We start from the raw sequence: 26,303 nt of genomic DNA on the forward strand, positions 1-26,303 counted from the left end.
TATGAATGACATTTTTAAAAACATATTTTCGGTATGCAAATCAAAATTATTGGTAAATACTGTAATCAGAACTCTGAATCCACATGGTCTAGCATAATAATGTAGGCTTAGAAGGGAGTGTGTTAGTATAACTGAACTTAATCTATGTGCATATATTAGGTATGTATATATTGTATTATTGTGATCATTATTTTTACGGATGTTTGTATAATACAGATCTTTATCGTACGACATTTAAACGAATGAATGGATTTCATCCAGTCGTATAGCATATTTATTGAGATAGGAACTAGCCGACAAATAAATTGCATTTCACATACATACTGTCAACTGTGTCAATAAATTATACACCTATACCTATAGGTACCCAGGTAGTGACAGAGTTTATAGGTGTTTACGCGTTTTCTTACGGATAATCGTACTGCAGTACAGTGTACAAAATATGCAATATACACACTTATAGGTATTGGGTATACCTACTTAAATCCTACATACACTTCAATTAAAAGTATGAATTCACGCATTTTATAGGTACCTACGCGGTAAATACCTACTCATTGCTAACGGTGCGTACTAGATGAGCGCGTAAGCGTATAAACCTGTGGTAATGAGTGGTATGAGTGCCTATATAATATATATATATATATATACAGTTCCTATATATTACCTGTATAAACTTTATATTGTATAGGTATGCCACGCGTTGGAAATTAAACGAATAAGCATATACCGAATGGCGAATGACCATCGGAGCGTGACAGAAAACAAAAAAAAAACATAACATGTTTATACATGTAAGTATAACGTATACGTATACCTTAATACATACGTTATACGTCGGTCCTTCTCTTGTTCGCCGTCAAATTTCAACGCAGGTAACCTATACCATAGACCTACGTTGTAGTGTTTGTATACACGACGAGGCCAATAATGCGAAATTTCTCCTCTCGTTTGTGAGAGGCGATCAATACGAATAGGTACGTGGCGGCGATGACATACGCTTATAATATATATTATGTATTACACGTATAATGCATAGAATATTATACAGGTACCGACGCTATGTCTGACAGCCGTCCGCCAGCCAGCGCTAAGCGATATACACCTAATATATTACTCAATTGCGGTGTTTTTCGCACGCGTCTATAGACAGACGTTGCAGAGACCGTTACGGTAAATGAATAAAATATAATAACACGACTGTTATTATAATATACCTATTAGATCCGTAATCACTAATCAGTATACATCAGTAAAACTGCGGTAGTACGAGTGTGCTATACGTGCGTGGTGACATGTGCCTTGAGAATATTCCTAAAAGGTGAAAATGTGTTCAGTTCGGAAATACATCGACAACGTTTTACTTTTTTTCCATTCCCGAATATAGGGAATATTTGTGTGCCTGGTCCACTCTATTATGTGTCCGGTCTTAGGATTTAGATTTAAGTTTATAAAGTCATGTAAAAAATGTCGGGAAGGAGAGGACCCACCTAATAAATATTTTCTGGCCACATATCTATAAGGCAGAGAGGCATAAGAGGGTTCACACCGCATACCTAATATTATTATATAGTATATACCTAGATATGCAATATACGCAATCTAATTTTAAACTGTGTATTTTTAGCAAATTATTTAAGTTTATTTTAAACTTATTACCATTATTCAATTGTTACACTTCAAAGTTATAATAATACAATATTACAACCATTAAACTACTTGGTGTTTAAATATTAATTTAGTTATTGCATGGCCTTAAATTTTAAACGTCATATCCGCATATTTTATATCCGTCTACTAATTCATCTGTTCCTAAACGCAAATTGTACGTTCAGAATGGAATAAGGCACCGAATTGGTTACCGTTTGAAAAAGGCATTTTATTGAGTTGAGCCGATTTGATTCCCGTTTGTGTTCAGGTCAAAGAATTAAAATTCGGTAACAGCCTTCAGAATAATGCATTTTATTTAGTTATTTTTAAGTTTGTTTTAATTTTGTTACGTGAAATGTGAATTGACATATTAACATCAAATTCGAAGGTAGTAAAAATTCTATCTAAGAGCCCACGTACCTATAGGATTTTTTTAAATACCTATTTTGAGGTTGAAACTTGAAATAAGTTATGAACTTTTTAAAATTGTAAAAAATTAAAACATCTAAAATAGTCTAGGTATAGGCTTCTAAAGTTCTAAATATAATTTGTACATACACAATTACACAAAAAAAACTAGGTAACTCTACATACTACAGATATTCTTCCCAGTGGGCATGGCTAAGAATTGGTAGCAAATCGCAATGTTTTGTTGGTCTTGATCAATGATCTCTCACCTTGATCTACCCAAAACGTTATTATTTTAATATTATTATATAATAATACATTCTTACATTCAGTTGTCTAAATTGGGTCGTATTATTATTTATTATCCACCCAAAATATTTAAACCTTAACTCTAAAATATGAAACCAAAATACATTATGATTATTGATTTGTTGAGAACAAATTTTAATTTCTACTATTTTTACTTGATGGCCTTATTATCTAATATTTGTGAAGTTTAGAAGGTACTCGAGAGAGTTTCCGAAAAAGCTGTGGATGTGTGGACAGTTAAAATATTCTAAAAATAGACAAAATAATAGTATAAATATTAATCCTGAGATGTGTAAACTGAAAATAATATTGTACACATAGTGTAACCTACCAATTTAATTAGTCACTGAAATGGAATGAACCAATCGTGGGCCACTGAATAGTATTCTACTCAGTTTGAGGAACCACATTAGCTAACTATTGATACATTAATCATATTTATATACCTATTAACATAATATTCATTAATCATTTAAATGTTTAGTGATTGTTCATATTAAGCAACCCAGCATATGTATAGGTACTTACCTAATACAAATAATAATTGTTAGGTTTCATCAAATGTGGGCCTCGGATACTAGAATATTGTATCGTTAATATTGGTTAAAATTTAAACATATTTATCTTGTAATTAAAAATATTGGCCAGTGATCTAGAATATTGAAGTCGCTTCGCTTTTTGATGCTGCATCTGCGATTAGTTTGGCCGCGTTTATTATTACCTAATTTATTAACACTCCACTCATAGAGTAGACTAGTCACCACCACTCTCCACTCGCCAGCACCGGCTATTGTAGTACTCAGCCAAGACAAAAATACCGAACACAGAAGAGGCGAATTCACGAATTGTTTCGTCACTGCTGAGTATTGACGGCCGACGGGCCATGGCATGTCTACGGCCCGTCAAAAAAATGTCATACCTGAACGTCCTGAACGTTTCTACCACAGAACAATAAGTAGTTTCCACGTTCGACCACTGACCGAGTATACTAGTAAGTATAGTATACCTACCTACCTACTAATTACTATAGTTACTACCATAATTTATTAAGACTATTTTTAATTCAAATTCTATTTTATATTATATTTGTCATTTTTTTATTTTTTAGATCATAATATTATATTAATAATACAAGTTTCAAATGTTTAACTTTTTTCAAAAAATCCCCTCTGAAGTCAGACGTAAATACGGAACCGTGCTTTCTACGCTCGTCATGGCACAAAACATAGACGCATAGATAATTACATTTTTCTACGGTTGTGCTATAATTATTGTTCTATGGTTATACCTCGGTTTATAGTGTATTTATGCCATGACGTACGTCTGATGTGTCTGAGGCAATTGGTGAGTGCGCGTCGGTAGTATTATTGTTTTCACGCGGTGTGGGTAATATCATTTTGTTATCGCGGCATCACGCATTCACGCGTGCATAATAATATTATCGTAGAAATTTTCAACGGCGTATCCTCCTCAATTGAATGTCGCGCGTGAAAGTTAATTTCAAGGTCCGTAGTTGTACCTGCCTATAGTTTAAGTGCCCAGTAGTTGGGAATTTGAATGATATAACCCGAAGCGACGGTCGGACCATGGCGCATTCGACTGTTGGCGGTGTGCGGTGGTGCTTCCGGTCTGCCGCAGTATTCCCGTCGTAAATTTACCGACCGAATTCGTCGAATATTTTTCTTCTCTCTCTAGTTCCGAGTGAAAGTGTACGGCTGCTCGTTGTTAATAGTTTCCAGCAGAATCCTTACCGACCATGGCTTTGGCGTCCGAGAGCAAAGAAGTGATCGTGCTTAAGCAAACGCAAAAAAAAGATTTTACCTATGTGATGAAATCTCTGTTTGCCGGTGGTGAGACTTTATTTCGAATCTATTAGCCATGATACATAATTACCTATGTGATTGCTTCAATAATATCTTATTGTTTTTATAGGTGTTGCCGGTATGTGTTCGAAAACGACTGTTGCTCCTTTGGATCGAATAAAAATACTATTGCAGGCCCATAACAAGCATTATGCAAATTTTGGTAAACATACCTTGTATTTTTGTTAAGTAACTTTAAGATTATTATGCTTAAAATACTACCTAAATGAAATGTTGGAATCATTTTAAATTAAAAGAACAGTCTAGAGAATTACATAGAAATTCATACTATTAGTCAAAAATGTAAAAAGAATTGTACCTAACTGTTGATATTAGTATTCAACCAACCAAAATAGCAATACTTTAATAAAGCCTATGTAATTAAACAGTTTTTAAAAAATTTGGAGAAAAAAAAACTTTAAATAAAATTTATTAAATATGAATTAAATAATTTTTATATTTATTTAATTTAAAATGTTTCAGCTAATTAATATTCTTCCAAGTTTAATAACATTTAATATAATATTGCTTATGACATTTATGTAATAAATTATATGATACTGATGTTTACAAAGCAATATGTTAATTATTAACATACAAATAGTACCTAAATCCAAAAATGATTAATGTACTATTTTCTCCTCAATCATATTTTAATGACTTCCTTATTCATAATATTATGTTAGATACCAAATAAATAAGTAGATGTAATATAAAATATATTTAATGTATTATAATGGAGAAATGATAGATCCAGGAGACAAGGAAATTAGATACAGAAAAGTGATATCAATAATGTAATAAACTGACTAAAACGTAAAAGAATTTTTTTTTTACTCCCTAAGGTTTCTTTAACAATTTTCCTAGAAATATCAGTTTTAAAAAAGTTATTTCGATTAAAAATGTACCATATCATTTCATTTTTGTATTTCAACTCTAAAAAATAAACTACATTGTTACAACTTAATTTCTGAAAAAAAATGTACCTTATGTAACTATGTTAGGTTAATAAATTATTTTTGCAATTATGTAACTTAATAACTTTATAATGGATAATTAAATATGTAGATTACCTATGTATTTTATTTGACAGTTTAAACAATTAAATATTATGAAATGCTTATAATCATTATCAAAATTAAATGTCATAGAACATTAACATATTAGATCCATGTATAATGTATTAAATAATCAGTTAAATAACACATATAGCTATATGTTGAGTATTTATAAATTATTGGGTTTATTTATTTATTACTTTAAAATTGATTTATACTTATGTAATTTAAAAATATGATAAGTTATTCTAAATTGTTTAACCACAATATTAATTAATTTATATACACTATTTTAGGAGTGTTTAGTGGTCTTGCAGAAATTGTTAAGCGTGAGAGTTTTTTGGCATTATATAAAGGCAATGGTGCCCAAATGGTGAGAGTTTTCCCATATGCTGCTATTCAATTTACTTCATTTGAATTCTACAAGACAGTAATATTATAATTTAACTAATTAATTCTTAATTTAGTTATAATATTTTTAAAAAATGTTTTGAATTATTTTCAGCTTTTAGGATCCATTCTTGGGAATAGTTCACATATTGGAAAGTTTGTGGCTGGTTCATCAGCTGGTGTCACAGCAGTTACCATCACATATCCTCTAGATACAATTAGAGCACGATTAGCATTTCAAGTGACTGGTGAACATGTTTACACCGGGATTATACATACCGCTAAATCCATTATCCAAAATGTACTTTGAAAATCGCATGCTATATAAAGTTTATAACGTATATTGATAACAGTTTTAATAGGAAGGAGGAGTAAAAGCTTTATATCGTGGTTTTGTTCCTACATTATGTGGTATGGTCCCATATGCAGGTTTAACATTCTTCTGTTTTGAATCTATTAAAAAATTTTGTTTGAAAACATTACCAACATGGTTTAGTAAACCATCTGACAAAGATTCTGGTGAGTTATACAAATTTCTTAAAGGCTACATGAGTTATTTAAATATATTTTGAATAGGTGGTGCCGTACTTACTATACCAGCAAAACTGCTATGTGGTGGTTTATCTGGTGCACTTGCACAGTGCGTTTCTTATCCATTAGACGTAACAAGGAGAAGAATGCAATTATCTAGCATGGATAACAATGCAAAATACGGGTGAGTAACTTACATAAAACTACATTTTACATTTCAATGCAGACAAAACACATAATATAATATTTATCATTTTTATTGCAATTGTTGTAATTCTATACTCTGAGCACAATAAGAACATGACCAATTTGTTGTCTAAAACCCTGGAGTTTTCCCGTGTTAACTTGTCATGTTTTTAAAGTGCGTGTAGTATATTTAAAATATACAGTTTATTTTTAACCATCTGTTTCTCATTTTAGACATGGTATGATCAAGACCTTAGTAACAGTTTATCGTACTGACGGTGTTACAAACGGATTGTATAGAGGAATGAGTATTAATTTCATTAGAGCTGTACCTATGGTTGCTGTGTCATTTTCTACTTATGAATTAATGAAACAGACTTTACACTTAGATACTGGGGTTGATTCCTGAGTTTGTTTTATAGTTACCAATGAATCTGTTTAGACCTAGATTTTTTTTATAGTTTACAATATTTATTGTTTTAAAATAGTTATTATTTTTTTTAAAAATGTATTAATTGTTGAAATTAAAATAATTTATTTTTTTCAGAAGTGGTCTCTTAAATTTATTGATAGTTGACAAAAACAAATCCCAAAATCTAAATAAATTGACAAAAATAATTTTAAAATTTAAAGTAGGTAATTAGATGTAAAATAATTTATTTTGATTTATTAATATCGATTTAAAAACAATACATTTAGTATATAACTACAAATTAATTAAGCTCTGGAAAATAAATATAAATCTATTTTATCCTTTTGACAATATTTTTGATGTATGTAGTTGTGAATTATTTATACTATTTCCGACTTCTTCTTTTGAATTTGGTTCACTTACAGATACGCAAAACTTAGTAATAGCAGCAGCAGCTTTAAATAATTTTGCTGTTCGTTGTTTATCCATTTTCTTTTTCCACTAAAATAAAAATCGTTAATTTAAACTGATAAAATTTAAAAATACTCAACACTTACTGTTTCATCTCTAGAGGGCAACGCCGAGAGGAATGAATTTTTATTTGGATCAGCTATGGCTAAGACCGTTAGACATCCATCTACTGTAGCTATAACAACTGCCCGTCCATCTTCTGTTGTTTCAATAGCACTTAGTTCTGCTGGTACGCGATAGTTAGCTAACATTTTTGCATCAGTAAGTCTGTTGAAGTAATTGTTTATAAATAAATTCACAATACTTAATATTACTGAGATTTAAAACAAACCGAAAAACTCTCAATGTTTTTTTTCCACTATGATAATACAGTACGTATTCATCAGTCTTGTTAAACATACAAATTACTGTGAATACGCCCTCAGCAACCCTGGGTATAAACGTCTTAACAGAGCTTCCTTTTTTTAGTTCTAAAAGCTCTAGACCCCCTCTGGTGGGTGCATATAATCCATATTTTCCGTCTTTTGTACAAAATCCTCCCCATTTTGGAACTGATTTTAAAAATTTCTTCGTACGGATGTCAAACAACATACCTTTGTCAGGGTTTATTACAGCAACTAAATTAGCTCGATGTGGCATTGCTACAATAAACATAATATCCTGAAAATAAAAAAGTAACATTATGTACTGTTATGATTATTTCAAGGAAGATTACCAATCGCAACCAATATTTCTTTTATAATTATTGTGTACATACTTTTCAATAAACACTACTTTTTTTAAATTCTAAGTTTTCTACAGCATTAAAGTTAAAGGTCAAGGTGGAAGATCATTGAGCTTTGTCAACCCATAAATATAATATGAACAAGTGATTTACTATCATTTTATATTACAACAATTATACAATACAATTTAGAAATTATTATTGTCACTATAATTGTCGTGGTTAAAATCTGTTTTTGTACTGAACACATTTTTTAATTCACTCAAGATATTTATAATTTTCTAAAGTTACTATAATATTTTATACTAAATAACTGAATATACTGTAGTTTTACATATTTTTAATCCGTTTTTTAAATTATCATAGTAGAATTGAATGACTCAATAAGTAATAAAAAAAGTATTAAGATAACATTTATTGAAATAGAAAATGTACTATAGTTTAAAAAGCACTAACAACTTTATTATTGACTCAACTATTTGCTATAAATAATTAATGTTGTTAATAATTAAAGTTTTTTATAATATTCCAAAGATATAATAATTATTAATTATGCAGTTATAAATATTTTGCATACATTTTTTAAATCATCGTATTAGATTTTAATGGCTCAATAAGTAATAGAGAAATATTAAGATAACATTTATTAAAAGAGACAACGTATTATACTTAAAAAAGCATTAACAATTCATGGTGTATTTAATACTATTTATTATGTACTCAAACTATTTATAAAATTTATTTTATTTTAACTTTTAAGTTGTTCTTAATACAGTATTTAATACTCATTTGTTTTTATACACTAAAACTATATTGATATGGGTAAAACTTGAATGAATCAAAAGTTTGTTTTAAATTTGTGACTCATAAATAGATACACATACTATAGTATTTAGCTTTTATATTTATTATTTAAATAATAAGTACCTAATTTGATACATTTAATTATATCAATGAATCTTTATTATTTAAATATGCAGATACCTATACAAAATTCAATTTAAAAAATAGTAATTTGTATAATCTATATAAGTTTTATTTTAGTAGATAGGTATAAAAATTGATGGGCTACACTCCATCGCCTGATGTCCTATGTAAGCCACATGATTTTACTAAAGAATAAAAATTGATATAAATATTATTGTTGGAGGTCACAATTCACAAACACAAGTGTATTCAAATTATGTCTATTTTGGTCTTTCTGTAATTTTTTAGTGCTTAGTATAGAACCTATATATTATACAACTCCAGTCTTAAATGAGACAAAATTTGTCAAAATAGACATATAAAATATGATAAAATTTTACTCTATAGACCATGGTACATTGGTATCTTCCTAATAGGTAAATACAAAATTAACAATTAATTGATCATATTAAAAGTAACAAAATACCAAAGTAATAAGTACTAGTAGAATTCACAGAAACTAAAATCATGTAAAAACGTACATTCTAAGTAAAGTCAAACAAAGGTATAAATAAATATCCTTTCGTAGAATTCCCGATGGAATACCTACATACGAAATAAATGCTAAATAAAAGACATAAATATGGGACTTCCCGAAAGTTCCTCCCAAGTCCGAATAAAAATTCAAAACAAGAAAGTGTCTTCGCTGTCTTATCCACATGATATGCGTAGCACATCCACTGGACTATAAAAAAAAAAACTATAAAAAATAATCAGTTTAATGAGTACATGTACATGGTACTATAGTCTATAGTACACTATGACCATAGGCGTGCGCAGTGCTACAGACATTGCTTGCCAGTTGCGGGTGGTGCATTCTTCTTTCACTATTTACCTAATTGAATAGGAACTTCAGTTCTAGACGACGTATAGCAGGAGTTACTATAAAAAAGGTTAGGCTTTAAATTCTTCAATGACTTAAAACTGAAATACAGCTGTGGTTACTATCAATTGTGATGTAATTGAATCAATTTAAATTGATAAGGAACCCAATTTTAAATGTCATTTTAATGTTTCAAATTGAAATTAATTCCAAAATATGGAAGAGTAACATACTTGAGGCTTGAGTAAACAATTTTTTTCTAAAACAAGACCACAAAGCCGCAGGTGGTTCACTTGCATACGCTGCACCAGCGGTGCGCACGCCTATGATCCTGGCCATTGGAAGCACACACTGCACAGTATATATACAGAGTGATTTCTTAAGCATGCTCACCCCCCTTTTTTCTTCAGTAGTGTATTTATTCGAATTCTGATTTTAAGAATTTTCAAATAGACCTGGAGGGCTGGAGATCATGTTTTCAAAATGCTGATATTTTTCGTACTACCTATATACTTAAGTAGTATCCTGTGGCGATATATAACTTCTATTTTTCAAATTGGAACCTCCCCTTTTTTACTGAAAATGATTTAACGGATGATTTTTTTGAAAATGTTGATTTATCGAAATCAAAATTCTAATGAGTAAGTAGTTTCTGAGCTATTAAAATGTTTATGCTAAGGGTAATAATCCTTAAAAATAAAAAACTTTATGTACTTAGGTGTATTATTTATTATACTTGGATAATTTTTTAAAAATTATTGATATTGATAAATCAATGATAATTGCTAACTTTTTTCAAATAGTCTAGGCCCCGATCTACTTAATATATCACCATAGAGTATTATTATCCTGAAAAAACACAAAGTTACATAACTCAAAAACTCCTAGTTTGAAGATATCATTCTTCTAGATACGTCAAAATTCTCAAAAAAAATATCTGCTAAATAATTAAAAATGAAAAAGAGATTCCCATTTGAACATAACAAAAACATTTCAACGATTCGAAAAATGGTCTTGAAGTGTATTTACTATTTAGGAATCCAAAAATCTGGGTTTTAATATAATATGCTAACCAAATTTAAGCATAAAAATGGGACGAGCACGCTTACAAAATCACACTGTATAATTGGACGACCAAAAATATGGGGATGCGCCAACCTGACGAAAACTGGTTTTTTGTGATCAATTAATTTAGTTTAGTCACACTCTTTTATTTGGTAGCCCGATGCCCACTATAGTTGTTGTAGTTTACTAGTTTAGTTTATCCAAATACTATAGATTATAATATCTATAGTATTTGGTTTATCGTGAATCATGATACTAGCAGTTAGTAGGTATTGCAGCGGGTATTTTTCTGTGGTAGTACTGTATTAGGTTCGTCAATCACTACAACGACCTGGTGATTGCCGCGTGGTTACCGTTCTCCATTTTTCAAATTCCAATATCCGTTATCTACAGTCGAATTCGCAGGCAACAAACAAGCAACGACCGTGCAATGCCCGACCAAATCGAAAATGACGAGGGAAAAGTGAGGGAAAACCCTAGTCTGGCTAGTCTACCGGAGCAACCGGCCCCATCACGGAAGTTAAAGGTCGAAGATGCCTTGTTCTACATGGATCGTGTGAAATACGAATTCAGTAATCAACCCGAAGTGTACAGCGACTTCTTGGACCTGTTGAAAGAGTTCAAAACGAAAAGAATAGACACCCTCGGAGTGATAGCGCGCATCTCAAACCTATTCAGGGGTCACCCCGAACTCATACTGGGTTTTAATATGTGGTTACCCCCGAGTCATCAAATAGAATTATGAGACATTAATTGTTATGCTTCCGTGTGGATACCTCAAAGGGCCGGTGATGACTTCTTCACAGACAATTATACATTCGACAACTCAACAGAATATGAAGCCAAAGGTTTATAAGCAAGTTGCTAAATTATTTTAAAACCAAGATGATTTATTATTGGAATTTTGACATTATTACCTGATGCCAAACAAGTGGCAGAAACGAGCACTGTCAAGACTACCACGTAATATTCAAATTATGTGTCTATTTTGTTTGTTCTGTTATTCTTTTGTGCTTTGTGTATTGTCAATACATTATACAACTCCGATGACAAAACGTGAAGTCAAAATAGATTTATAAATTCAAAAAGAAACAATATATTATATCCTTTCACATACTTAAGAATACATTAAAATACGTTAAAATTTGCATTGTGTGAAAAACATACCTATTAGTACATAACTTCACATTTTTTTAATAATAAATAATCTTAATAAGTACAACATTGTTACTTCAATTAACAAATTATACCCGAGTACTGGGGTCTAGATGACGAGTTAATTGTGAAATGCACTTAATCTCATTCCCCAACATTACAACAGGTATTAAAAATGGCATAATAATTTTAAGTCAATTACGTTAAATGATTTTGGAGTGCAGTAAGTTATACACCATATCCGTATATTCTCCTTCCACTAGTCATGTTAGGTTAGGTTACATTTAGTAACATTTTTAGTCTACATTTTCAATACCTGTAAAGTCAATACATTCTATAATAATTATCACTATCATGACTTCCTTTGTACAAAGCTGCATTATTTGGTTTCTCCTGGTTTTTTCCGGTTGTTTTTTATTTCTGTTCGAATCAACATCATAATGTGTATTGAAGTTCGCTGAAACGACCCAAGAACTCGCACACATTTATGATTTGTCCTAGGTTTCATTCTCATACATTCATGAACACATATATCCACACAACCATAGATTTTTAAATCTAAACACTTAAACCTCTATTGACATTGAACATTGTGATTTTCCCAGTCATAAGATCAGACTACACAAACCGCACAATACACAATTAAAAAAACAAAAATAAATTATTCATTTTTTGCTTATCAACAGAAGTGAAACTTTAATAACTGCCTCTTGTGGGTATGGTCATTCAACAGTCAGGTTCTACTTCTGAAATGTTATGAATAATTAACATGTATTATTGTATTAACAAACATCAACATTTAATTTTTTATATAAAACAATCAAATATATTAAACAGAACACTACACTCAATAATATAACAAAATAATAAAGCAGACCGAGCACTTCTATATGCATAAGCACAGCTAGGCTAAGCGATCCCCCTCCAATATTTCCATAGCTCTACCAGATGAAAAATAATAAATTTCAAAATTGTGTGCAAGGCACATTTAGTCCCTCCCCTTAAAAAAAATATAAGCTCTAGTTGTGTCTATGCTTCTATAGACCTTGAACATGTAAGACCGACCACGGACTGAAAAAAACACAATTGAATAACTAGTGTACAGCACATCAACACTCATGGTTCATAAAATAGATCTCCTCTACAATCTATAAGTGCCTACTTAATAAATAATAGAAATTGAAAATTGGGGAGAGACTTTCCTTTTTTAGGGTATAATTAGCCTATATGCATCATTATGCATGCATAGGTTGTCATTGCAGTAAATAATATGTTTAATTTATATGTAATTAATTATTGAAGTTAACTTCAATTATGTGCATAAATTCTAGTATGCGACTGGTATATTTTATATAAATAATAGAAGGAAACATATTAGATATATTGGTTTGAGTATTGAATAATCAGTACTTGGCTTTTTTGTATGAATGATCTCCATTCATAATCAAGGAAAGTATAAATCTATGTCCATACCGAAAACCAGCTACATATAAGGACGCACCCAAGGGGGTGGCTAACAGGCTTTAGCCCACCCCAAATGGCTAGCCCCAAAACATATTTTATTAGGTTTATTGACAATTGACATTTGACTTTAAATTATTATAAAAAAAAAATATCAATTATCGAAATTTAAACATTAGGTATAACATAATATTATATTATATTTATACCTGTCATTCTGGGCCCCGGGAGAGACCTCTGTTGCTTATTATTATCGTATAGTTAGTTGAAACTGTGTACTGTATAGGATACCGAAAACGTCTAGATTATACATTTTTATCGATACAATTTAGTTTATCTCAAACCGTAGGTATCTTTACGACAAATTCCCCTTTCATTTTAATACTTATTCAGTAGATCAACTAGTATTGTCGTTCAACTGTTCAAGTCGACATCGTTGGTTTTTCGCGAACTTATTTATTTATTCGTTTTTAATTGTTAATTAACAAGCTTTAAGATTTCTGTACATATTTCAAAATAAATACTACCTATTAATATAACAATTTTTTGAATTTAGCCACCCCCCCTCCCCAAAAAAAAATTCTGGGTGCGCCCCTGGCTACATATAAATACAGCTAAGCAAGCCCAATTAGAAATGTAACACAATATTCCAAATTTTAGGATTTATGTAAGTCATTGCCCCCACAGGGTAACATCACCACTTACATAAGTTCATTCCCGGTACTTGATACTTAGTCTCGAGTAGAATAATTTAACTATTCTTTTTTTTTTCTTGTGGCATTACTACAAGGGGACTGGAGTACTGGACTGTACGCATATTGCTTGGTCCCCAGAATTGAATCATTTTGTCTTCAAATAACTGAACAAATTTTATTCTATGTTTCAATTTAAAATTATGGATTAAATTAATCTTTAAATCTTAAAGATTAACAAGTGTGTTTTTTAAGAGTCCTGCAGAGCATTATAAACAGTAACACAGAGCAGTAAACATTTACATGTATACCTATGCAGTGTCCACCACTGTTAATTCTAAACATTAGTAGCTAATATGAATTATGTTTAATATTAACTAGTAACTAGGTACTAATAAATCATATGCTATGACTATGCTTACCTTCATCCCGGATTGTTTGAGAACAATTTTAGTAACATATTCACCGTTTGAGGCATTAAATATATGAAGTGCTTCTCTGTGACCTTTGTCACTAGCGAGTGCAATCAAATTGAGTCCATCTGCAGTTACAACGAGATCTTTAAATTCCATACCCGTTGCATTACGTACTTGATAATCAAATAAATAAATAGTTTTTCCATCTGGAATAGATCTCACAATGGCCGTGGCATCAATATTCTGCTGAGTTTCTATATTTATTTCTTCTTGTTTGGAAACCGTAAGACATTTTGTCGCTTCATCTAAAAGCATTATTTGTTGGATCCCAGGTTGTTGTTGCTTAAAAATTACTCGACATAAAATACGATTCCAGATGAGTAAATTTCCAGACTCAGAGCACACTATGTATTTTCCATCAGGTGTAATTAACGCTTGAGTGACAATAGCTCCTAACAAATTGTCTGCTAGCTGTTGGATTAACCTTCCCGTGTTTATATCCCATACCCCAACACAACCTCGTGTTACAGTCGCTGCCAAACCAGAGTGTGATAAACTTGAAATTCATTTCAATATTTATTAATCATTTACTTAGAATTATTTTTAAAAACTATAATTTTACCTTATAGAATCAATTTGTAATTCATGTCGATCTATAACATGGACTTGTTCAAATATATTGTTGATGTTCCAAACCTTTACTGATCTGTCAATGGATGAAGTAATTACTGAATTCCAATTCCCTGTAGTTAATGGCAAAAGCGATATTATGCGACCAAAATGTGCATCTAATACTTTAATTAATAGTTCAGTTTCCATATTCCACACATATAACATTTTTCTGAAACAAATCAAACATCCATTTGCATACATTATCAATTTAATGTAGTTACTGGAAGGCCAGGTTAATAATTATTGTTTGATACCTACCGAACTCCAGCAACCAAAAACCGTTTGTCAGCTGACAACATACATGAATTTGACTGCATCATGTTTATAGTAATGTTACGTACTCCATGTGGTAAATGTAATATTTTTGTACCATCTGAAGACAAATCCCAAATACAAAAACCATTTGAAATTGTACCCAAAAGTGAAGACGAGTCCTCGGATAATTTAATTTGAAGCACTGAGAATTTGCCAACTGAAATTAATTATTATATTGTATTATTGTGATAAAATACAAATCATACAAGTGAAATCCAAAAAAAAAAAAATATTTTACTATGTTCTAAATCTTTAATCAATTTCCACTCATTGTCAATAAAATCGAATTGAGAAATATCATATGAATTTTTAGTTGGACAACAATATAATCTAGTTTCATCCTTATTTATAGCCATAGCACTATGAAAATAGAAGTTTGGACAAGTATTATTATCTTTCATTGTTTGCATCATCATCCTAGTGTCATCCATTTTGCCAGACCAAAATATAAAACGATTGCAAGTTAATGTTTTGAATTTCACAGACATTAAAACCCATTGATTAGGATCTTCATTTGTTGAAACTCTGCAAACAATATTAACCAAGTGAGTAATATAGTTTATAACCTTAATTTACAATGGATAATTAAAATTCCAAATATAAAACTCATAAACAGTAATGGGTCGAATACATTTCTAAAAATAATTGATGAAATACTTGGATTCTAAATTTCCTCTCAAGTCATATCTGCACAGTGAAAAAGATCCATGCACAAATAAATGAGTATTTAGCATGTTAACGCCCGAAACCATTTCTCCATTTTCAAAAGGATTTTCAATAACAGTAAATTCACTTGTAAGACAGTTCAATAAGACAGTCTGTACATAATGAAATAATACTTTGAAGTTATATACAATTCTTATAATTATCTAGAAACAGCAAATTTACTTGATTATTATTAGTATAAGCTGCAGCATAGCGATTATCAGGACTCAAACATAATGCTTGCATGATTCCTTCCAATCCTGGATTCACATTCCTAGTCATATCACTTGTAGATAAATCCCATGTGATGAATCTATTTGATATCGACACAATATATCGATAGTCGGATGTTACTTGAAAATCAAAAACAGCAAATTGATGACCTTCCAGAGAATACTATACAAATAAAATACAGTTAATAAAAAAATGATGACAGTAAACATATTTAATACTTTTAATGGGCCTCCTGGAGTGTGTAAACAATGGTAATACGGTATAAGAGCACAATTATCTGGTCCAAATTTATCACATTCTGCTAATAAACTTTTTATATTTGGATTTGATCCTATTTCTGGTAATAAACGACCAATTAATTGAGGAGCAAGCATATCAGGAAATTCACTAAGTATTGCTCCACCTAATCTTAAAGCATCAGCGACAAGTATCAACTCCCTAAAAATCAACACTTAAGATTTATTTAAAATTCTAAAAAAGATTTTCATTCAGGATGTATGGCATCCTAGACCATCGCCATGTCAGATTTGGCATATCCTGTAAAGGACAATCACATTTTATTTATAAAACCAAAACCTGACCTTTGCTTTGATTTGATCTCATTGCTAATTGATGTTTTGAAATAGAAAATATACATTAAATATTTCAATAAATATTAAAATGAGGTTTATTTTAGAATAAATTTTACCTAGTGGCATCTCGATCATCAATATTTGCACAAGCATCCTCAAAGTCACTTAGAACTGCTTGTAGAGGGCATGAAGATAACTTTGCATGCAACCATTGATAGTTAAATAAGACATTCTTGTACAAATCTTGAAAACGATGAGCTCGTACAAGGTGATATGGTAACTCTCCAAACTATCAATTGAATTTATAATTGTTAATAGTACAAACATGAAACAATCCTGCCATTTTATACTACTAACTTTTCTTAAATTATATCTAGAAGCTGTTCCTTCTTTTGAATAAAATACTAGAGGTTGTACTGGTACTTTTCTATCTGCTGAACCATCTCTAGTTAGTAAGTTAAATCTATGTCTTTGGATTTCGGTATACTTAAATGGTTTTGGATTTCCTCCACCCCAAATTCCTAAATAATAATCAGCTATAGACGAATGAAAATAAGTAACCATATTCATATTTTTAAAGTATCTTTCTCGAGCAGCGTCTCTAAATTGTCTGTAAAAATTGATTTAGAAATATATTCAATTTTAATAACTTAATTACATTTGAAAATGAACAATATTTTGAATTAAACATACCTATGGTACCAGTTTAATACACTAACACCGTCCGCTTCTCTTTCTGACAGGTAATTAGGTAAATCATTTCTAATCCTAGTCCACAATAAAGGAGGGATTCTCCTGACTGGTGGTAAATGGTATTGATAAACGTCATCTAATACTTTGTCATCTAACGATATCAAATCTTCTAGTTCTGATTCGGACAACCCACTCTTTGATGCTGTTATATATGCTAAAGCATGAAATACAAGAAGTCGACCGTGTTGCTTTTCAATCCTTTCAAAAAGCATCATAATTGAGTCCATAACATTAGATGCTAAATGAGTTTCTTGTGGTTTTGTGTAACTTCGCCAACGGCAAATCTCAGCAAATACTAGTTTAACAAAAATTGGCAAAGAACATTGATTGATAGCATTAGATACAAGTCTCCACTGACAATTTGTCAAATCTCGGTGTGCTGTTTCCATCCATTTCCTATGATGTAAATGTATAATATAAAATTAGGTTTTTTAGTTTAACAGATTAGGTAGATAATATAAATTAATTATAAAATTGGCATGCGCAACCACAAAACATTTTTAAATATAGGTCTATGATTAAAACCCATAAAAATAAAAATGGTTAGTAATCAATGATAAAAAAAACATTATTATAGAACGTATACACATTATTATTAATTTAATTTATATTTAAAAAAAACGACAATTGAGCAAAATTTCATAAACTGTTGAAGTAAAGCCAATAATAGTTTAAAAGTTAACCTTATTACTTCTTCGGCTAATTCTTCTCCAAGCGCAGTTACTTCAATGAACTGTTCTCCGTCGTCAATCATTCTACGCAATACATGATAATCTCGAGATACGTCTGAATTCCCTTCTTCTTTTGCTACAGACACCAGTAACTTGAACAGCAATTTGTTTGGTAAAAATAGTAAAAAGAAAATTATTCTGATAAAAAAAATATGCATCAGGTATACATAGTACATACTTTACAATTATTGGGCAGTCTTGTCGGCAACCACGACACATTATTAGTATCTTGGGTGCCTGTTAATTGATCCACTGAATCCAAAAACAATACTAAAGGTTGCTCTAGAGTTGCGTATGTTAATAAATGTTTAAAATGTGCTGTCAGTGGGACTAAATCATCAGGTATGTCATCAAATGGCAACATATAATTGTACGATATTTGTTGACATATAGATATTAATGCTGGTGTTAATGTGCTACTGTCTGGAGTTGTCCCTAAGAATCTTATCACGCAAAGCGGTTTGGTGGCTGTCTTATTAAACCATGTCGAATAACTTAAGCCCGCAGCCTTCGCTAAGAGTGATGTTTTACCACAACCACCTTCACCGAAAAGTATCATTGGCTTTTCACATTTACTTTTCATATATTGTTCAATATGTTTCAAACTGTCTTCGCGCCCGTAAAAAACCTTTAAAAGTAACAATACAATCAAGCATTGAAAATCCTTAAATAAACCTGAAAAACAAACTTTAACAGAGTTATGACAAGCGTGCAAATGCTGTAATATTTCAGTCACAATTTGCCCTTGAGGACTAGAATCTTCTTTTCTCATTGCTCTATCCACTAACTTGGTAATATTTTTGTAAAAATGCATTATGAAATTTTGTAAATATTCTTGATGTGTTTCAGTGTCTAATCCTTCCCGACCAATCCATTCAACTGTATATCTAACAAAATAAAATTAAAATTAAAATAAAAAAAATTGACATTATCTTATAAATAAATTATTAAGAAATGTAATAATAATAATATTAATAAAAAAATTGAATATTTAAAATTTTTTTTGATATAAATATTATACACACATTATAAATACTTTTAGGAAACACACAAAAGAAGCACTTAGCTCTAATTCAAGAGTGGGTAAAAATTAATCACAATTTAATGGCCCATTAAAAATGACAAGTTTGCCGTTTCCATTTTTTTTTCTAGGTGGCAGCTTCCCTCTCAGTACCCCCTCCCCCCCAAATTCTACCTATGGGAACACATATATACTAACAATAGAAGATACCTATCATAGTCGCAAATAGTAGGGGGGCTTTAGGAGCTAAGCTCACTAAAAAATTGAATAACCTCTCACCCCTAACATTTTCTTAAATTTGTTTTCAACTTATTCAATATTATTACAATAGGGCTTCAGCCCTCTCCCCAAATCGCAAACACTATTTAAGCCTATGGACTAGGTCTAGGTACCTAATTTAATATTCAACTAAACTATTTAGGTATTTAATTTATTATTATGATGTATAATAGGTATAAGGTATTATAATATATTATGTAAATTTAACATTAATTAATTAGATATAATTACTTTTGGTAATTTGTTGTTTCTATTTTTTGCACGAGACGTTCATCTCTCAAGTTTCCCAGTAAACGAGCTGCCTCTGTATCGATACTCCTGTTAACTATATCCAAAAAGTTTGAAGCTTTCTTCAGATTTTGGAGATTGATGTTGTTTATATAGCGTACATAAGCAAGACAGTGATTTTTTGTGTTCTTTACTTTTAATATACCATTTATAACTTCTCTTTCTGTCACTAAACTCCAATTCAACAGGTTGAATATAAGTTAAATAGTCAACAATTAGATTTTAAATAAACAATTTTATTTTATTTTTCTTGTAGTTACCCGACATATAATAGTTGTGCATAGTGTCTTTATCAATCTTCCCACTATTAAATAAACTTATTGAAGATTTCCTAAATAATTTCTGCATTTTAGCCAAAGTATCCCACCAAATGCCTTGATCTTGTTGTTGAAGTTTTGGAATTCGCTAGAAATATAAAATTACATAATACTTTAATTGTTAAGCTATAGCCTGTAATATTTGTATACTAAAAGCTAATAAAGTCTTTAATTCCAATTATTCGATGATGAGATACCTACAAACGTTTTAAAACACTCATGTAACGCTGTAGAGGCAGAAGCCTGAACGACGGCGTATGTTTTAAAGTGTACCATTTAGATTAGTACGTTACCAACCTCAATGATTTCAATCACTAAAGTTAACTTTGTATGTAATCTGATGTGTATATGTATTAAGACACTGGTGAGGTTATAATATTGATATACTTTCTAGTTTTTTCTTAGTATTTAAAACTATAAGAATAGGTAAATTTCGTAAAATGCTGTCTGCAGTGCTCGGCACGGTGTGGCGGTGGCAGATTTCAGTATTTATATTAATTATTATTTATTAGGTATTCAAATATTGAAATATACAATAACAGGATATTATAGTACATTTGAAATCACAACATTTTCTTAAACACATAAATAAACAAATGCATTTTTTAACAATTAAGCCATGTGACACAAATGTTGATAAACATATTTCGTCACCTAAAATATTATATCTTTCTTGAAATTATTTCTTATTTTAAATAAATTGTGACTAATTTTTATTCGCTTTTACTATTTATATTTCCACTTTCTAGCATTCATTTTTATTTTAAATAATTATGAAGGGTGAGCACAAAATAATTCCATCAGATAATAATTTAATACATTTTTAAGAATCTACTCTTTGTTTCCCAGTGAAAATTCATCAAAAAATGCATTGTTAATTATAAATGTAAAAAAAAAACACTATCTACTAAGTTAATTTAAATCATAGTGTAGACCAAGCAAATTTTACACGTAGAGCATAGGCGGCTGTACATTCATCATCTTATCGGCTCTATGACGGCACGTGACTATTTTCAACCCTATCTAGTTGAATAATTATTATTTTTCAACTTCGGATTATAATATTTTATTGACTACAATAATAAATCATATAGCTTAAAAAAAAAAAAAAAATATTGTTACCGTGTCTAATTATACATTGATTATTAGTTTTTACATTACTTTATTATTGAAATTAATAAGTATTGAAGAGATTGGTTGTAGAACAGAAATTGGGGGCACAGCGTTGCTATCTTTTCTATACCACATGTCTAATAAGGTAACATCTGAACCAACATTGACCAACTCTTCCCTCAATAACTCCAATTCTGATGAAGTAATATACGTAGGAATCGGACGGTAGCCATATTTTTGTCCCAGAAATACCTGTAGTAGATAGTAAAATGTATGATCATAAAATATAAGAATAATTAAAAACTTAATATGAAAATAATATAGCAAATTATTAATTAAGAGAATGTTAGATATTAGTGAACTTTTAATTTCTCTCTCAGACTCATGACCTATATGCCATACATAGAGAATTTCATTAGAATCAATGACGCATATATTGTTTGCCAGGGCCCTGAATACCCTTTAGCGTAGACCCATTACCCAAGATAATGAATGAATGGGTGTGTACAAAATAGGCGGTAGATTTAAGAGGTGATAGAGGGATTATATTACAATTTACAGCTATATTAGCTGTGGTAGTAACATGAATCGTGTGAGTAACTTATACATACTATACCTACTTTAACACTTCAGTACGGAACACTTATTGTAAATAGTAAAATTCATTTATTTTAAAAACTATTAAAAGGGTTTTTTTTATAAATATGTTTTGAATATTGTTTTCAAAAATGTGGTCCCCCTGGCCCTTACACAAAATCTTACATCCGTCACTAGATAAAACGTGTATGTATGTAATATTACAATGTATTATATTTTACAAAATTGTAAACAGTTTTTAGGATATGGATTTAAGTTTTACCACAAAGTTAGGTCCCATTGATAAACGTTGACAGTTTTCAATTTCTTTCATACAAAGTTCAGTTGTCATGTGATCATCTGTGGCTTCATCACGAACACCCCATCTCATATCAACCACCTAAAATTAAATAGGTATTATAAATAGGTACCGGTAGGCACCTATATGCAACTTACCAACCGTACCTGGTACGTAGATATACATCAAGGTCAAATTTATTGTATTGATTTACAAGACTTTTATATCATGTCTAATGTCTAAATACTTATAAACATGCATACTATTAATACAATAACAACTACAGTAGATTATACAGCATACATCAAATATACCATAATGTAGCCATACATGCATGTTAGCATGTTTCTGTTTTAAATTGTTTTAGTATATTTATAATTAGGTATAGGTATTCATCAATATTATAATGAATTAATAATATGGGGGGACATTTTAAGAGTACAAATTAAAAAGGGTGATTTAAAATAAATATAGAAGGCGAGATAACCAAATAGTTTATATTATTATCAATACAATATATATTAAAAAAAAGTTCACGAATAAATTTGGTAGGTATGTCCCGAATCCCGATAAAATATATTTATCAAATAGATAAACAAGCAAGAAGTATCTATAAAAAATGCATGTTATTAAGAATAGTCCATTTCCGTATTCTTGAAAAATATTTTAAGTTTTGATATATTCAAATATAAATCATATAAATAGATTAAATTATTATTAGATTATTATCTCTCAGTCTAATGTATATAAGTATCTTACACATCTTCATATCGAATGCCTACAGTTTAGATGACGCGTGTATCCTAAATTTAGCAATTACATGCAGTAGGTATTTTCGAAAGATTTCTACCTCATCACGAAATAAAAATAATAACTGCACAGTGCACAGATAGTTATGATGAGCATTCAGCTTAAAATATTATAATATTATACTACCACAGTCCTTCCTACCCAATTGGCGCAATTCCACGACTAAGAGGGGTGTTATAGCATAAGCGTGGTGAAGTGAAATATTACAATGGGCAATTCATTTTTTGAATGACCTATACCTTGCCTTGACTACTTAATATAATACTTATTATTGAAGTTATTACTCTTATTAAATATCATATATTCAGATGGAGTTAGTCTTTTACAGTAAGTTGTACTACAATTTTTCACTAAAGCTGACTAACCCACCCACCCCTTCAAAATGATCGGACAACTGCTCTTTAAAATCACGGTAAACACTCCACTGTAGCATAATATATAATTCTAAATTCTTAAGTATTCACCAATGTATTGTATTGTTTTTATTATACAAATATTTTGTAAAAATTAAGAACATTCTGGAATGCCGGAATGGACAAAATGTCAACTGTAAGTCTGTAACAATAAAGGCCTTCTCGCTGAACCTGCGTACTGCGTAGAATGCTGATTGTAGTGACTTGGTACAACTGTTTCCTTTCTTAAGTGCCCCATTCTTATAAGAGAAACAAATCTCCATCCAATAATTTTATAATATAAATACTCAAGTACCTACCTAATTATAAATAATGTAAATAAATAATCATATATCCAAGGGCGTCCGCAAGGAGGGGGATAAGTCCCCCTTGACTTTTTCTTGGACCAATTATAATAATCGTTATGTAATATCAAATACCAGACATTTTTTTCTTCACATTTTTATTTTAAAAATTATAATTTTATGATAAGGTTGCTGCTAGCTGTTTTTAAGATATTAAAAATTAATATGAAATAACTGGAACTGACTGGTATTAACTAATTAATAAGTATGGTATATTATTGGTATCATATAATCGTTTTTTAATAATAAAACTTTAAATCATCCACGTAAGAGTATAATAATTATGATCTAAGAAGAAAACAAACTTTTTTTCATTATTTTTGGTTATTTTCTAGTTTGCTTATAACTGGTAATTAGTTTAGTAGTTTGTTTCGAAATTGTACTGGCAACTCTCTAGCGATGAATAATTTTACTTGACGTTTTTAGATTTAAGTTCTCAAAATATTCAAATTATATGGTTATCTATAGAATTATCAAATAAATTATGACATTTTATTTATAAAAAAATGAATTTTTAAATTTAAAATTGTATACTAATTAATTAAAACGAATGCTGCCAGATTAAGTTTTAACTACCTATCTTAACATTATAATTCAAAAATAATTTTGACGTTCCCTACCTATACGAAACAAAACATGTCACTAACAATACTTTATCACTAATCAGATAGTGAAACAAAAATTGATAAATGAAAATATTTTGCCCCTCCTCCTAGACAAATTCCTGAGGACGCCCTTGAATAAAGCATAGTTTAGTTGGCTAATAATCTCGTTATTGATGCCACAATGATATAAAAAAAATTTAATTTCTAATTTATCTTTGTGCATAGAATTAATATATAGCTTACTATCTACTACTTAAATAATAAATAATTTTATAATTACATGATAATATATAAAGCAATAATTGAAGAACGAACAAAACATATTGCACACAAATTAGATTCACTTCATTTCGTGTCAGTTTATTTTCACCTGAAATTCTAGTCCATGTTTTTCCCGACAAAAATCCTTCAGTTTTGGATAACATTGAGCCATCAACGTATTTCTCTCCATCGTAGTATCTGAAAATGTATGTTTTTTCGAACGTCGAATTAATAATATATCATTTTAGTAATCAGTTCTTAAGAACTATCGTCATCGTAACTATCATCACGTGCCTGTAAATGTGGAGCTGGTAAAAATTCTAACAATTTTAGAACTAACTGGAGGCAAGTTCTCGAGGGAACCTGCGAAAATCAAGTCTACTGTCCGGTCGTCCATACTGTGAATTTATAGGTGGTTTAGCTGTGGAGCTTATAATATTTCGATTTTCTCCGAGGAAATTTGTGGTTGCATCGTGTTGGAATGAAGAATCACGACTGCGTGTTACCATTCCATACGTTTGGAACTCATTCGTGAAAGCACTTTTTCATAACAGTTAAACCTTATAATAATATACATATAATGTACATATATATATGTGGGTGTTTAATGCAAAACTGCAATATAGCAACCATTTGTCTCGTTATTGTTTGTTTATACAGAGCGATTCAATGGGTAAATGTCGTTCGTTATAATATTATATTGATTTTTAATTGCATGTTCTGTTGAGAACTCAAAGTTCAAACGCATTGGAGCTATAGTGAGGGAGGGGTATAATTGCATTATTCGTGTATCATACAATATTACATTATTTACAATACACATCCTGATAGTTCGTACTTCGTTTCTAACTGATTTACGATTTAGAGTAAAAACGGTCTTAGACGAAGTATAGTTGAAATAAAGTAAATAATGGCTCCTGCACAGTAGGTGGGCAGGTACCTTTCCGTTAACCATGCATAAATTTAAGTTTCAAATTTGAATAAACAAAACATTATAATATCGCGTGATGAAATAAATAGATACTATTATTAAGTAGGTAGGTATATAATAATATTATTATTTGCTGTATTAATTTATTCGTATTATTTCATTCGAGAATTGTGACCGAATTATTATTATACAAAACCATTGGAGAAATAACAACGGCACAATATTATTGACAATCGGTGAAATGAATGACCGTACCTAACGTATTATTACGAATAGGTAGGTAGGTAACAAAAAAATAATACAGCCATATATATAAGTACCTGCCACATGGGCAGCAGCTGCAGGTTCACATCGTGTTCAGACACTTCAGACATTTCAAAGAACATGCCACATGCACATAATATTTTGTACAATGCTGTTACGGGCCATACTCGCGTAGTCACGTGTGAGCAGGTGCCGCTGCCGTCACATTAAGGCGTAGAGTGT

General features: G+C 30.4%; 2 protein-coding genes across 7 annotated transcripts; one reads left to right on the forward strand and one right to left on the reverse strand.

Moving 5' to 3' along the window:
• Window positions 1-3,235: 3,235 nt before the first annotated feature.
• Window positions 3,236-6,838, forward strand: LOC111042540 (graves disease carrier protein-like). 2 transcript variants are annotated; one of them, XM_022327175.1, is made up of 8 exons: window positions 3,236-3,358; window positions 4,063-4,217; window positions 4,300-4,392; window positions 5,584-5,717; window positions 5,793-5,978; window positions 6,040-6,196; window positions 6,254-6,392; window positions 6,629-6,803. In XM_022327175.1, the coding sequence occupies exons 2-8, from the start codon at window positions 4,124-4,126 to the stop codon at window positions 6,801-6,803; spliced, it is 978 nt and encodes a 325-aa protein (XP_022182867.1). In that variant the 5' UTR covers window positions 3,236-3,358; window positions 4,063-4,123. The 2 variants fall into 2 exon arrangements, with proteins under 2 accessions (XP_022182867.1, XP_022182866.1); XM_022327174.1 differs by lacking the exon at window positions 3,236-3,358 and having other exon boundaries at window positions 3,779-4,217; window positions 6,629-6,838.
• Window positions 6,839-7,108: 270 nt separating this feature from the next.
• LOC111042536 (NACHT and WD repeat domain-containing protein 2) lies at window positions 7,109-26,245 on the reverse strand. 5 transcript variants are annotated; one of them, XM_022327166.1, is made up of 24 exons: window positions 26,138-26,245; window positions 25,181-25,446; window positions 24,996-25,084; window positions 22,439-22,555; window positions 21,628-21,831; window positions 20,410-20,554; window positions 20,093-20,318; window positions 19,250-19,448; window positions 18,740-19,189; window positions 18,514-18,653; window positions 17,771-18,226; window positions 17,435-17,687; window positions 17,194-17,366; window positions 17,087-17,110; window positions 16,724-16,943; window positions 16,455-16,667; window positions 16,224-16,384; window positions 15,805-16,091; window positions 15,510-15,723; window positions 15,202-15,420; window positions 14,586-15,135; window positions 7,609-7,937; window positions 7,364-7,544; window positions 7,109-7,307 (listed from the first exon to the last, which is right to left on the reverse strand). In XM_022327166.1, exons 2-24 carry the CDS (start codon window positions 25,281-25,283, stop codon window positions 7,143-7,145), a joined length of 5,118 nt encoding a protein of 1,705 aa, XP_022182858.1. In that variant the 5' UTR covers window positions 25,284-25,446; window positions 26,138-26,245; the 3' UTR covers window positions 7,109-7,142. The 5 variants fall into 5 exon arrangements, with proteins under 5 accessions (XP_022182858.1, XP_022182859.1, XP_022182860.1 ...); XM_022327167.1 differs by lacking the exons at window positions 17,087-17,110; window positions 26,138-26,245 and having other exon boundaries at window positions 25,181-25,938; XM_022327168.1 differs by lacking the exon at window positions 26,138-26,245 and having other exon boundaries at window positions 24,906-25,273.
• Window positions 26,246-26,303: the final 58 nt, after the last annotated feature.

This window comes from Myzus persicae, unplaced genomic scaffold (assembly GCF_001856785.1).
Source record: "Myzus persicae strain clone G006 unplaced genomic scaffold, MPER_G0061.0, whole genome shotgun sequence".
Classification (NCBI taxonomy): Eukaryota; Metazoa; Arthropoda; class Insecta; order Hemiptera; family Aphididae; genus Myzus; species Myzus persicae.

Coding starts and splice junctions, on each gene's coding strand:
- LOC111042540 (XM_022327175.1), top strand. CDS start 4,124: ATGGCTTTGGCGTCCGAGAGCAAAGAAGTGATCGTGCTTAAGCAAACG. Junction 5,718..5,792: donor CATTTGAATTCTACAAGACA/GTAATATTATAA, acceptor AATTATTTTCAG/CTTTTAGGATCCATTCTTGG. Junction 5,979..6,039: donor CTAAATCCATTATCCAAAAT/GTACTTTGAAAA, acceptor CAGTTTTAATAG/GAAGGAGGAGTAAAAGCTTT.
- LOC111042536 (XM_022327166.1), bottom strand. CDS start 25,283: ATGGACGACCGGACAGTAGACTTGATTTTCGCAGGTTCCCTCGAGAAC. Junction 18,227..18,513: donor TTAGCCGAAGAAGTAATAAG/GTTAACTTTTAA, acceptor TTTACATCATAG/GAAATGGATGGAAACAGCAC. Junction 7,938..14,585: donor TCAAACAATCCGGGATGAAG/GTAAGCATAGTC, acceptor TTTTATTTTCAG/GATATTATGTTTATTGTAGC.